This window comes from Cannabis sativa, chromosome 6 (assembly GCF_029168945.1).
Source record: "Cannabis sativa cultivar Pink pepper isolate KNU-18-1 chromosome 6, ASM2916894v1, whole genome shotgun sequence".
In the NCBI taxonomy this organism is placed as follows: Eukaryota; Viridiplantae; Streptophyta; class Magnoliopsida; order Rosales; family Cannabaceae; genus Cannabis; species Cannabis sativa.
The window spans coordinates 41,461,178-41,474,201 of NC_083606.1; the positions used below are offsets into that span (position 1 = coordinate 41,461,178).

The 13,024-nt window shown below is 30.7% G+C and overlaps 1 protein-coding gene across 2 annotated transcripts; it reads left to right on the plus strand.

Annotated features, from left to right (window-relative positions):
- The first annotated feature begins 3,228 nt into the window (after positions 1 to 3,228).
- On the plus strand, positions 3,229 to 12,741 carry LOC115694840 (protein RRC1). 2 transcript variants are annotated; one of them, XM_030621939.2, is made up of 18 exons: positions 3,229 to 3,470; positions 4,566 to 4,654; positions 4,743 to 4,878; positions 5,047 to 5,092; positions 6,747 to 6,807; positions 6,888 to 7,031; positions 7,439 to 7,558; positions 7,865 to 8,030; positions 8,495 to 8,607; positions 8,776 to 8,847; positions 8,945 to 9,166; positions 9,409 to 9,467; positions 9,619 to 9,703; positions 9,788 to 9,925; positions 10,033 to 10,257; positions 10,349 to 11,151; positions 11,399 to 11,565; positions 11,932 to 12,741. In XM_030621939.2, exons 2-18 carry the CDS (start codon positions 4,580 to 4,582, stop codon positions 12,234 to 12,236), a joined length of 2,937 nt encoding a protein of 978 aa, XP_030477799.1. In that variant the 5' UTR covers positions 3,229 to 3,470; positions 4,566 to 4,579; the 3' UTR covers positions 12,237 to 12,741. The 2 variants fall into 2 exon arrangements, with proteins under 2 accessions (XP_030477799.1, XP_030477800.1); XM_030621940.2 differs by lacking the exons at positions 3,229 to 3,470; positions 4,566 to 4,654; positions 5,047 to 5,092 and having other exon boundaries at positions 4,741 to 4,878.
- The last annotated feature ends 283 nt before the right edge of the window (positions 12,742 to 13,024 follow it).

Below are 13,024 nucleotides of genomic sequence, written 5' to 3' on the forward strand. Positions count from 1 at the left end.
ATTTTATCCTTAAAACACTTAGATACCTATAAATAATACTTCAGTAAACTAATATAATTACTGAAATGAGGTCTCAATCATTTATCTCTATTCAGCCAAGCTCGAAGGAAATCATCGTTTTACTTCTAAATACTTATAGAAGCTATAGATTCTGTATTCATGTTTAGCGCTCCCACTCAATGGAACTACCATGTTCTCAAGATGTAAATATCTGCCAGAACCATTGGTTAGCTTCCACAAACAACTTGAAGAACATAAATAATTCAATTAAGTTGAACCTAACTATATCAGTATTAAGATCAACCATTGATTGGATCACGCATTTTTTAGAGAACTATACACTTCAAAAATAAACAACTATTCAAGTATCTTTTTTCTGAGAAGCATTTGTTTTTTTCGTTAAAGTTAATACTTCTGTTAAAAGACATAACAAACACGGTTAAAACATAACAAAAACTGTTACATACATTTATATAATAGGTAAGATATAATTTTATTAATATGGTATATATAATTTTTTTTAATTATATTATATTATTTTGTTTATTTTTTATTGTAGGTATATATTTTTTTTTATTGTGCATAATATATCATTTATTTAAGATGTTGTTCTAGTTTTTATTTTATTATATATAATTATATATAAATATTTTAGTATGGTATACATATTTTAATAGTGGTATTATATAAATATGTTATCATGATATATATATATATATTTTGAGTATTAATATAGTAGGTTTAATATTGTTATAATTTCTTTGTGGTATTTATTTTTATTACTACGGTATATTAATTTTTCAGTGATACGATATATCAAATACTGTTGTATATATTTAGTGCTCGTTTGGAACGTCGTATTAGGTCGTATTGTATTATATTGTATTATATTGAATTTGATTATATATCATATTTTTACATAATACTATATTAAAGTTTAATTTATACTAAAAATATTATATATTTAGGTGTCTATAAAAGTTAATACCACATATAATTTTATATAAAAATATTGCATAAAATACAATTCAATACAATACAATACGACCTAATATGGCGTTTCAAACGGCGATCTAATATATTTATTTATTTTTGTTACAATATATTAATATGCAATACTAAAAAATTTATATAACTTAATTAATTATTATATAATTTTTTTTTTAAATTAATATGTATTAAATTATTTTTATAATTTTTATTAGCTAATTTATTTTAGGGTTGAGATGCAAAATGACCCTAAATTTGGTAACTAAGTTAGTAAATGTCCACTTTTTAAAAAAATTAAGAAAATGGCCAAATCTAATAAATTAGCTAATATTATAAAAATAGATTTATCACATATTTTTTTTTAAAAAAATATACATAATAACAAAATTAAGTTACATAATTTTTTTAGTATTGCATATTATTATATTGTAACAAAAATAAATAAATATATTAGATCATTTAAATATATACAACAGTATTAGATATATCGTAGTTCAGAAAATTAATATACCGTAGTAATACTAATAAAATTATATACCACAAAGAAATTATAACAATACTAAATTAATACTCAAAAAAATATATATATCATGCTAACAAAATTATATATATCACTATTAAAATATGAATACATACAAAAAAATTTATATACAATAAAATAGAAACTAAATATCATATTAAATATAAATAATATATTATAGACAACAAAAATCATCTACCATACAATAAAACGTATATACCTACAATAAAAAATAAAACAAAATAATATAATATTATTAAAAAAAATTATATATATCATATTAACAAAATTATATATCACATTTATGTATACTAAAATAAAAACTAAACATGCATTATCTAAAATAAAATGATATACTATACAATAAAACTTATATACCATATAACATAAAATATATACCTTACAATAAAAATATATATAATAATAACAACAAATAAAAATAAAAATATATGAGATGCTAATAAAATTATATATCATGTCAACAAAAGTACAATAGAAAATAAAACTTAAATATTATTTAAAAAAATTATATACCGTATAACAAAAAATACATATACTATACACCAAAACATATATACAAAAAATAATAATAATAAAAATATAGATTACTAATACATATATATATGTATGTATACTATACTAACCAAATTATATACCACAATTAAAATATATATACTCTGACCATTGTATATAATAAAATAAAAACTAATTAAATATTATTTAAAATAAATAATCATACAATCAAAAAATATAAAAATATTAATTAAATATATGTAGCATGGCAATAAAATTATATACATACATTAAAATATTTTTATTATGCTAATAAAAATATATACCACTATTATACATATCATAATAAAAAATGAATATCATCTAAGAATAATAATATACCGTACAACAAAATAGAAATATACCGTACAACAAAATCTATATACCAACAACCCAAAACAACTCATAAAAAATTAAAAAAATTGACATAACTTTAAAATAAAAAAGATTTTAACAAAACTAATATAGATATACCATAATGTTTAAATAATTTGCTTCTAATTCTAAAAAAATAAAAAATAAAAAATTGAAATAAGGACATTTACTAACATAGTCTTATGGTTTAGGGCCATTTGCTATATTTTTTTTAAAAGGAGGACATAAACTAACATACTCCTATGATTTTGGGCCATTTACTATAATTTCCCTTTATTTTATTTGGTCATTTTGTTAATGTTTTTTTTTTTTTAAATGAACATATATTAACTTAATTTTCAAATTTAAAGTAATTTTACATTACAACCTTGAAATGTAGCTAAATTTAAATGTGCCATATTTAAGTAAAGTATTTTTAAAAATTCATATTTTATGTAATTTTTACTTGTTAAAATCATTCGCTACACTTAAAAAAAGAGATAATTACATAATATATTATTTTTTTTATATTTTTACGTTCAAAAGATTTTTTTTTTTATATTTTTACGGTATTCTATAAAAATAATACCAAAATAATAAGAAAAACTGCATAAAAGTAATAGAAAATAATATTAAAACAACATCAAAACAATAACAAAAAAATAATATACAATTAACAAAAAATTAACAAAGTACGACATAAAAATACATAAAAATTTACTGTATTTTATGTAAATAAAATTACAACTATATTTTTGTAATTTTTTATTATTTCTCTATATTTGTGAAAAGAAAAGTTAGGCCTATATGAGAAGCCCAGCCCAATTACAAAACATTCTTCCAAAGTCATAGCACAACTTCTTCGTTCTCTCTCCGTTACTCAATTTCTCCTCTCTATCGGCCTTTTTGGCTTTCTTCTGTTCGCTCACTGACTCATCATCGATACCCTAGAAATTTAATCAACCTCGTTCACTACTGATCGGAGATCGGACATCGGAGAGTAGGAATTCCGTTTCAATCACTGGCCGGGTAACAGTTACTTCACTCACAGCAGGTACTGTACTTACGGTTTTGAGGTTGCTATTGATAATTAAATACAAAGAGACGATGGAAACTTTGTCTGGTTGTTTGAGTTTTCTCAAGTGATTCTACATCGCCATTCTACAGTGAATGATATAGCTATTATCCAATTATCTTTTCCTTTTTTCTTCTATTGTATATTAGTCAGGTTTGTCATAATTACTTTATAATGTTTAGTTCTAAGATTTAGAAATTGTGTATATTATAGTCGTTTGGAATGTTATAATATCCATAAGTGTTAATAATCATACGATATTTTGTCTAATCCGAAATGTTGTTCTCAAATATTTTTCCATTTGAAACGTAAGGGCCACGGCCAAAGAAGCTTCCACAATTTTCTGATTTTAGTTCATTATAAAAAATTCTGTTTCTTTCATGTGAATCCTATTTGTATGGTATTTGTTCCTACATATATTTTATTTCAGTACTATGTTTAAGTTTGGGATAATTCTATATCTCGGTGTTTATGAACTGTATGTTGACATTGAGAAACTTCTCTCCAAATGAAGTGTTTCCAGGCAATTTGAATTGTAATTATTTTTAACTACCTAAAAAATAAGTTACCTGGAATAATGATGAACCAAAATTGACAATGCTTCATTGAATAGGTACCAACTAATAACCTCTTTACAGAAGTTGTGAACAATTATGGTTTATTCATTTGCATCTCTTCAGCATTGTTGTTAGTATTTGACAGGTTTATGTGAAAACTAACAGAATTTATAAATTATTGTGTTAAGCCACAAGAAATTTTGTTAGATAAGCATTTATTATATAGGTAAGATAAGATTTATGTAGGTGTGTGTATTTGGCTCATTAGTTTGGACGGTGGAGTATTCCTTTTCATTGTTGTAGACACCAGAAAGAGCTTAATTGTTTATCACTTGGGCAGCTTATTTGATTAGCTATGATCATATGTGGTTTGAACTGGGGCACAATTTATTATGTAGTTTTTATGGATGGAATCAATTTTGAGCTTTGATTATGATTTATGGAGTGCAAATATGTGTATTCTTTCTCCATAATTTGTATATCACTATTGTCGACTCATTTTTTGCACCACTTACAGATCTTGATGCTGAGATGAGTTCTTTTTCCATTACACGGAAAAAGACACCTTTTCAAAAGCATAGGGAGGAGGAAGAAGCAAAGAAGAAGGTGGGGTTGGTTCTTCTTTTCTTGATTCTATTGGTTTCCTAATAATGTTTTTGTCTAAATAAAAATGAAAGGTTCTTCTCTGTTGTAGAGGGCTGAGGATGAAACAGCTCGATTGTATGCGGAGTTTGTGGAGTCGTTTCAAGGGGACACCACACCTGGGTCGAAAGCTTTTGTTCGTGGAGGATTGATCAATCCTAATGACAAAGTAAAGGCTGATAATGAAGGTCAGTGTAAGAAAGTAGCTCTAATGCTTTCTTTTGTTGCAAAGATGGTACACTTGATTTCATTTTCTACTTGTTATGCTTCACACTATGGATTAGTAGATATTTTTATTTTATGACCGGAACACATTAATAAAAGTATGGACCTTTTTATTCATTCCCGGATGGCAGGTGAAAAGTCCAAAGATGGGGTATCTGGTCCAAAGAAGGGAAGTAGGTAAAGAAATGTATTCTGATTTAACCAAGTTGCAAAATTATTTTGATAAGACATCATAGGTAGGGAGCTTTGTATTGTGGTTGTATATGTCAGACGCAACAAAGATTTAGATGTTGGAAAGTGTATAGTGGATTCAAAGATTAGTGAGCAATCTTATTTTATTGCTATCATTTCTCAACAACTTATTTTGTTTATCATCATTTTTATGCTGTTCGTAAAGCAAACAAGTTAAATCTAGATACTGAAGAACTACATTAGTTTGTAGATATTTTTTAATTATTATTTAACTAAATTTATGTGCGGGTAGAAGAGTTGGATTTGGTGATTCAATTATTTTATTCATACAATCCATCTGAAAATTTTGAACCTTTTTTCAATAAATTATGGTGATGTGTCATGGTTCTTTAATTATTATATATATTAATATATATATATGCACACACACGCACACATACGAAATATACATATTTGCAGACACACATGAAATATTAGGTACGTGTGTTGGTATTGAGTTTGTTTCTAACATGAATTATGGCAAGATTGTTGAAGAATGTGCATACATTTTCTTTAAAATTCAATCTTTGAATCATCTTTATCTTCGTGTATCTCTGAGATTTATTGGGTTTAACATATGTGAATTACAGTAATTTGTTTTCTAAAAAATTCATTTTTTATTTATTTATTACCATATCTTAAAGGATCAGAGTATCATACACTTGATATTTTCTTCTTGCTTTGTTATGCATCAAAATATTGTACGGTATTACGTGGGAAGTCAAGTATTGCTGTGTTCTTACCTTGCTATTATTTACATTTTATCTCATACAGAATGTAGCAGAAAGATGTGTTTTGTCTTTGGGCAAGAAATAGTTACTATTGTAATAAAGTAAGAAAAGAAAAATTACAGCCGAAGGAGATCAATTGAATTTGACACAAACTGATCAAAGTTGGATATCAAAAAGAAATTTAATTTTGGGTTTTCTTGATGATTTAAGATAGGATAGAATGGCTATCTAATTAAGATACATTGTTAATTTCTTCGTATGCATTGTTTTTGTAAATGATAATTCAAAGTTTGGATTTGTTTAGGAATGCACTTTTGAATGCTTATACTGAGGGTTTTAGCGAATGATTTATGGTGTAAACACAATATACTCCCCAGTGATAGTTATTGACATTGTTGCCCAAACTTTGTTGTGTCATTGAATGTACATAGATTACTGATTCAGTTCAGGTGTTAAGTTTGGGCACGGACGTCACATTTTTAGGGGTATGCATGCTAATTTGAGACAAGTTGAAGAACTATATTCCCAATTCACGGAAAATTTGAGAAGGGTAAAAGTGTCAATAATTTGTTACTCCCTCTTAATAGGATTTTTTTTTTGTTTCCTTTAGAAAACTGATGGACATGACATCTACATTTTAGAAGAATTATGCCTGGTGCTAGTCTACTGAATGTCTGGCTTCCCATAAAGGTCTTCATTAGATTACAAGGCAACACTAGAAGTACCAAGTTAGGCATCTCAAAGGGACAAACTTAGATTGAACTATAGTTTAATGATCTAGTTCTCTTTTTCACATTATTGTCTTTTTCACTTACTGATTGGAAGAGTTTCAGTAACAAGAAAGTTTGGCGATCATTTCTCTTCTGCAGGTATGTTCCATCTTTCATACCACCTCCTATGGCATCCAAGGGAAAAGAATCTGAGAAGAAAGTAATTATCATAGTCATAGTACTACTATTTTGAAATATTGGATGGTTTCTGTTCTTAATATGCTCAGTTACACATTGTAGAAGGAGGAGGAGAAGCCAAGGGAGAGAGAAAAAGGGAAGTCTCGAAACATAGATCATTTTATGGAGGAACTGAAGCATGAGCAAGAGTTGAGGGAGAGGCGAAATCAAGATCGTGATCAATGGCGTCATAATGATAATTCTGCTGTGAGTGTTTTCCAGGAAGGACTTTTAGAAAGAATTTTTAAAAGATTTTATCTTTTTGTGGAGTTGCTGAATTTGAACTTAGAACAATCAATATAGAATTTAGGTTTTATGACTTTCTACTTCTATGCATTATGTATATATATACATAAATATTTTAGTTTTACAATATTTCCGGTAAGTTGATCTTGATTTATAAAAGCAGGGAAGCCACTTCTTCAGTGCTTATTTATGTCTACTTCCTTAAGCACAAATCTGATATATACTAATCAAAATATGTAGTTTGGATTTCTTTCTTTCTTTCTTCTTCTTCTTCTTCTTTTTTTTTTTTTAAAAAAAGAATCTTATTGAATTTTTCTTTCAGGTCCTATTCATTTGTAAGTCCCTTTAGCTGATTTTTTGTTTTCCAGCTATCTAGTCGCTTTGATGAGCTGCCTGATGAGTTTGATCCAAGTGGCAAATTGGCTGGATCATTTGATGATGGAGATCCACAGACTACAAATCTATATGTTGGAAATCTCTCACCGCAGGTTATTTTTTCTTCAGTTGGATTCAGGGGCATTGCCACACTTGAATGAGTGTGGGCTGCTGCCCCAACTGCAGTTATTTTTCATAAACATTTAAAGTTAATATAGTATACTTTTACTTATATTAATAGTTTTAACTATATATATGCCCCGTCTTTTTTTTTTCTTTTTCCTTTCTATTTGCCCCACTTACTTACATTCCTAGCTATATGCCCCTGGTAGGATTTATTCGTGATCCGTTGCATATTTATTTTATTAGAAAACATTCAATTTATGATTATAATTTTTTATGGTTTTTGATGAGTCTAGGTTGATGAAAATTTTCTCTTGCGAACATTTGGAAGATTTGGACCTATTGCTAGTGTAAAGATAATGTGGCCTAGAACAGAAGAGGAGAGGAGGCGCCAAAGAAATTGTGGTTTTGTTGCTTTCATGAACAGAACCGATGGGCAGGCTGCAAAGGATGAAATGCAAGGTTATTGCTTGCTGAGTCCATTTATAAGTTGGTCTCTAGGTGTACGAACTTGATTGGGATACCATATTCTCTCATTGGAATTGACATATCATTATCAAACTTTTAAGTTTTTTATTTCTTCCATAAATTCTTAATGAATTGTTTATTTATTTATTTATTTTTTCATTGCATAACATTATAGTTTGATGTTTTGGAAAGACTAAAAGTTGTACAAAGTATGTGAACTCTAGCTAGTTTGGTTAAAGATATCTTCATTTGTCTTAGGGAGATATCCTAGATTGTGTAACCATGATTGGCGAATCTGCAGTCCAACAATAGAATGAACTGTCATTACTTCTCTTTTTTGTTTTTTTTTCCTTCTTTTCAAGGGAGCGGTGGCTTTTTTTTTCCTTTATTTTTTTAATTATGTCTTTTTCAACTTTTTAGCAATAATAGCATTATCAAGGATACAAATTTGTTTGCAGGTGTGGTAGTTTATGAGTATGAGTTGAAGATTGGATGGGGCAAGTCTGTTGCTTTGCCTTCACAAGCACTTCCTGCTCCTCCACCAGGACAGATGGCCATCAGGAGTAAAGAGGTTGGATACGATTCTTGCCCTTGATGTTTATTCCTGCTAGTACCATTTGTTTTTATTTTTTTTATTTTTTCCATCTAGAATGTGATACAGCTCAGCACTATGACATGTGTCCACACGTAGATTCATGACTAACTTGTAGTACCCCAATATTACATATTATATTGGTAGGGTGCCACGGTAGTACTTTCTGGTCCATCAGGTCCACCAGTCCCTTCTGTTCCAAATCAAAATTCTGAACTGGTAAGTTAAGTTTTTCAGATATTTGTGCTCATAACCATAACCATAAATCCATTCCCTAGAAGTCTTGTATTTCTTACCCGTATTTTGTTGATCCAAGGTTCTTACTCCAAATGTTCCTGATATAACCGTTGTTCCACCTGAGGATGGTAAACTCCGCCATGTTATTGATACAATGGCTTTATATGTTTTGGATGGAGGCTGTGCCTTTGAACAAGCTATTATGGAGAGAGGTCGAGGGAACCCACTTTTCAACTTCTTATTTGAGCTCGGCTCCAAGGAACATACGTACTATGTTTGGAGGCTTTATTCATTTGCTCAGGTACAACTTATTTATTAGTAGCTGGACCATACTCTGCTGGTGTCAGGCTGTTCAAACTTTCTTGTTTTGCGTTCTTATTGTTTACATTTTATAGAGTTATTTTAACTCTTATTGCGCAGTTGGGAAGTTTGAGAAATTTTGCTAAAATGGAGTCTTTTCTTTTGTGTGTTTTTGTCTTTTTGGTTGTTGTTGTTGTATGACCAAGTGAGGCTGAAGAATGAAGATTTGTTTGTTGTGGGCAGGGTGATACTTTGCAAAGGTGGCGAACAGAACCTTTCATCATGATAACTGGCAGTGGAAGGTACTGCAAACTTGCTGTTTTGATTTCAAGGCCAATTAATTCGGTTTTTACTAAACGAAATATAAGTCCTGCAATTTATCAAAAAGAAATATAAGTTCTGCGATTTGGTACCAAGAGTAGAATAATAATGTGGAGATATGTATATTCTTAGATGGATTCCACCTCTACTGCCAATAGCGAAAAGCCCTGATCTTGAAAAGGAGTCTGGTGCAACATATGCTGCAGGAAGAAGCAGGGTACTTGATACATTGCAAATGCAGAGTGATTTTCCCTTTTCATGATGTTTCATACTTTTAACAACTCTCTTTTCTTAACTTTAGCGTGTAGAGCCAGAAAGAACCCTGACGGACTCACAGAGAGATGAGTTTGAGGATATGTTACGTGCATTAACATTAGAGAGGAGTCAAATAAAAGAAGCTATGGGATTTTCATTGGATAATGCCGACGCTGCCGGGGAGGTATTCTGATATATGAAGAAAAAAATAATATACAGAAAGAAACATGTCTGGTTCACCACTTTTTTTGTAAAAGGTATATATATCTCATAGTTTGTTTTCAATTTTAGATAGTGGAAGTTCTCACAGAATCTTTGACACTTAAAGAGACTCCAATCCCAACTAAAGTGGCAAGGCTCATGCTTGTCTCTGATGTGCTTCATAACAGTAGTGCTCCTGTAAAGAATGCATCTGCATACCGTACCAAATTTGAGGCTACATTGCCAGATATAATGGAGAGCTTTAACGATTTGTATCGTAGTGTTACTGGAAGGATCACTGCTGAGGCCCTTAAGGTTTGTGCACATAATGATTATGTGCTTTGTGAGATTATTTTTGTCATTTCTTTGGTTGTAGGTTAAAAGATTTCACCTGAAATTTCTTCAGGAAAGAGTTATGAAGGTATTGCAAGTATGGGCAGACTGGTTTCTTTTCTCTGATGCATATGTTAATGGTTTAAGAGCTACTTTTCTTCGATCGGGAAACTCTGGTGTGGTCCCTTTCCACTCCATATGTGGTGACACACCAGAGATAGAAAAAAGGACTGGTTCTGCAGATCTGGGTGATGCAAATAAGACCAACCAAGATGCTGCTCTTGCAATGGGAAAAGGAGCAGCTGTGCAAGAGTTAATGAGCCTTCCCTTTGCTGAATTGGAAAGACGTTGCAGACATAACGGATTGTCTCTTGTTGGTGGTCGAGAAATGATGGTTGCACGATTGTTGAGTCTGGAAGAGGCAGAAAAGCAGAGGGGTTTTGAGCTAGATGATGACTTGAAACAGGTTCAAAGCCACTCAAGTTCAGGTAGATATTCTGGTAGCAAAAAAGAAATGAATGTCGAAGCTGAGCCTGCAGCATTGTCTGGATGGAGTCATTATGCAGAGAATGAAATGGAGTCTCAAGGGAAAGGGTTGGTAACTTTATCCCATACACTTCCGATTCCACAGCCTGAACTAAAGGCATACATGAAGAAAGAGAAGATTGATCCTATTTTGCCAGCTTCCAAATGGGCTCGAGAGGATGATGATAGTGATGAGGAACAGAAGAGAAGTACCACGGGTCTTGGTTTAAGCTACTCATCTTCTGGAAGTGAGAATATTGGTGATGGTCCTAGTAAGGCTGATGATATGGATTCTGCAATAGATTCATGCATTACTGCACAACCTGAGAGTGGAATAAGCGAGGAGCAGAGGTTGCCTTCTCTTCCATTTTGATAGTCTAGTTTACTAATATTCCCCTAGCACTTTTTCTTGAAACGAGGGTTTTATTCTGATTTTTCTTTTCAAGTGAATGTTACCTTATTCCTTAGGTGTGGTTTTGGTGTAATATTATAAACAGCCCATTTAGATTAGATTACAATTGATATTCTTACATGTATATGATCTTCTGCTTGGTGTTGCATTCATATAGCGGTGATTGACTTGCCATTGTTTCTACAGGAAAAGGTTGAGACGTCTAGAAGCTGCCTTGATTGAATATCGCGAGTCTCTTGAGGAAAGGGGAATAAAATCTCATGAAGAAATTGAGAGGAAAGTAGCGATTCATCGTAAACGGCTGGAATCAGAGTATGGTTTGTCTGTTTCGAACGTAGATGCTTCTGGGAATAGTAAGTTTTTCAAAATGCCAATAACTTTTAGTATTTGTTGCTTTTGCTCTTTCTGTTTTCTGTTTATATATTACTCACGTTGCTGTTGCTTTTGTCTGCCCTTTTGTGTGATGTTCTCAGAGGATAAGGGTCTAGCTTTGTGCTTTAAAAATCCAAATCCTGACATCTCATTTAGCAGTTTTTTTTTCTTTTATTTTTTTTATTTTTTTATTTTACTTGTCCATACATTAGGAAAAAGGGTGATGATGACTGTGGGTGCTTTAGTGATTTAGTACCAAAACTCTTGTTAAGCCCAAATTTGCCCCTCGTAGTTGTCAGGCTGAAGATCTTGTTGTTTCTCTCTAAAATAATTTTTATTGTCTGCAGAAAAAGCATCTTTGGATCGGAAAGACAGACGGGATAACAGCCATGAAACATCAAGAAAACGACACCGCAGCCACAGCAGAAGTGGTAGCCCCATTCGGAGGTCATCATCCATTAGAGAGCGGGAAAGGGAGCATGATTTAGACAGGGACCGTGAAAAACATAGGGATAGGGACAGAGATAAAGGGCATGATTTTGAAAATGAAAGGGGGAGAGAGCGGGAGAAGAGTGGAAGTAGAGAAAGAGATGATCATGAGAGGGAGAAAGGCAGAGAGAGAGAGAGAGAGAGGAGGAGGCGAATGAAATGAATCCTATTCATGGGGTTATTCTTTATCTACACCAAAAATACTTTAGTCGGGGCTACCAAGAGATTGTTTTTGTAAAAGCTGGTTTCCAAAAATTGAAGGGGTAGTCATGGAGGGAAAGCATACCAAATTAAAAATGACTTTAAGCAGGAGTAGTCATGGAGGGACTTGCGAGTTTTGTTTCTTTTTCCTTCCTCTATAATATTTAGTTGTTCAATTTAGTGCCATGACATTATTTTGGATTCAGCTTGGTGACGCATTTTACTCACCGGTAATCAAATTGTGTTAATTTGTTTATTTATCTAAGAGGCCTTAACCGTGTAGTAGAATTTCAAGTTGTGCGAGGAAAAACTAATTGAATAATATGAAAAGTTTTCTTCTTTAAGAAATGGAAACCAGTGTTTGTAGATTTCAAAAAAGTTGTTTATTGTAATATCACTTTTGGCTTTGCATTTTATGTAGTTTCTTTCTCTTTTAATATAATTAGTAAACAACTAGTTTTTCCGGATGTTTAATTTTTTTAAAATTATATTATAAAATAAATTATAAATTTTATTTAATGATAACTAATTAATAAATTATTTTAAAATTCCAATCTTATTAATTGTAATAATATGCTAATTTTTTTTTTTGAAAGGAAACCGATACAGGTTAAAATAACAAAAGTAATAAAGTTATGCAATAGAGGAGGATTTTCTTCCATCTATAACAGTTCATTGTCTATCTTAAGGGCATATAGAGATATCCCAGGAAAATTAGACAATAAAACTATAATATCAGAAAAGAAAGTC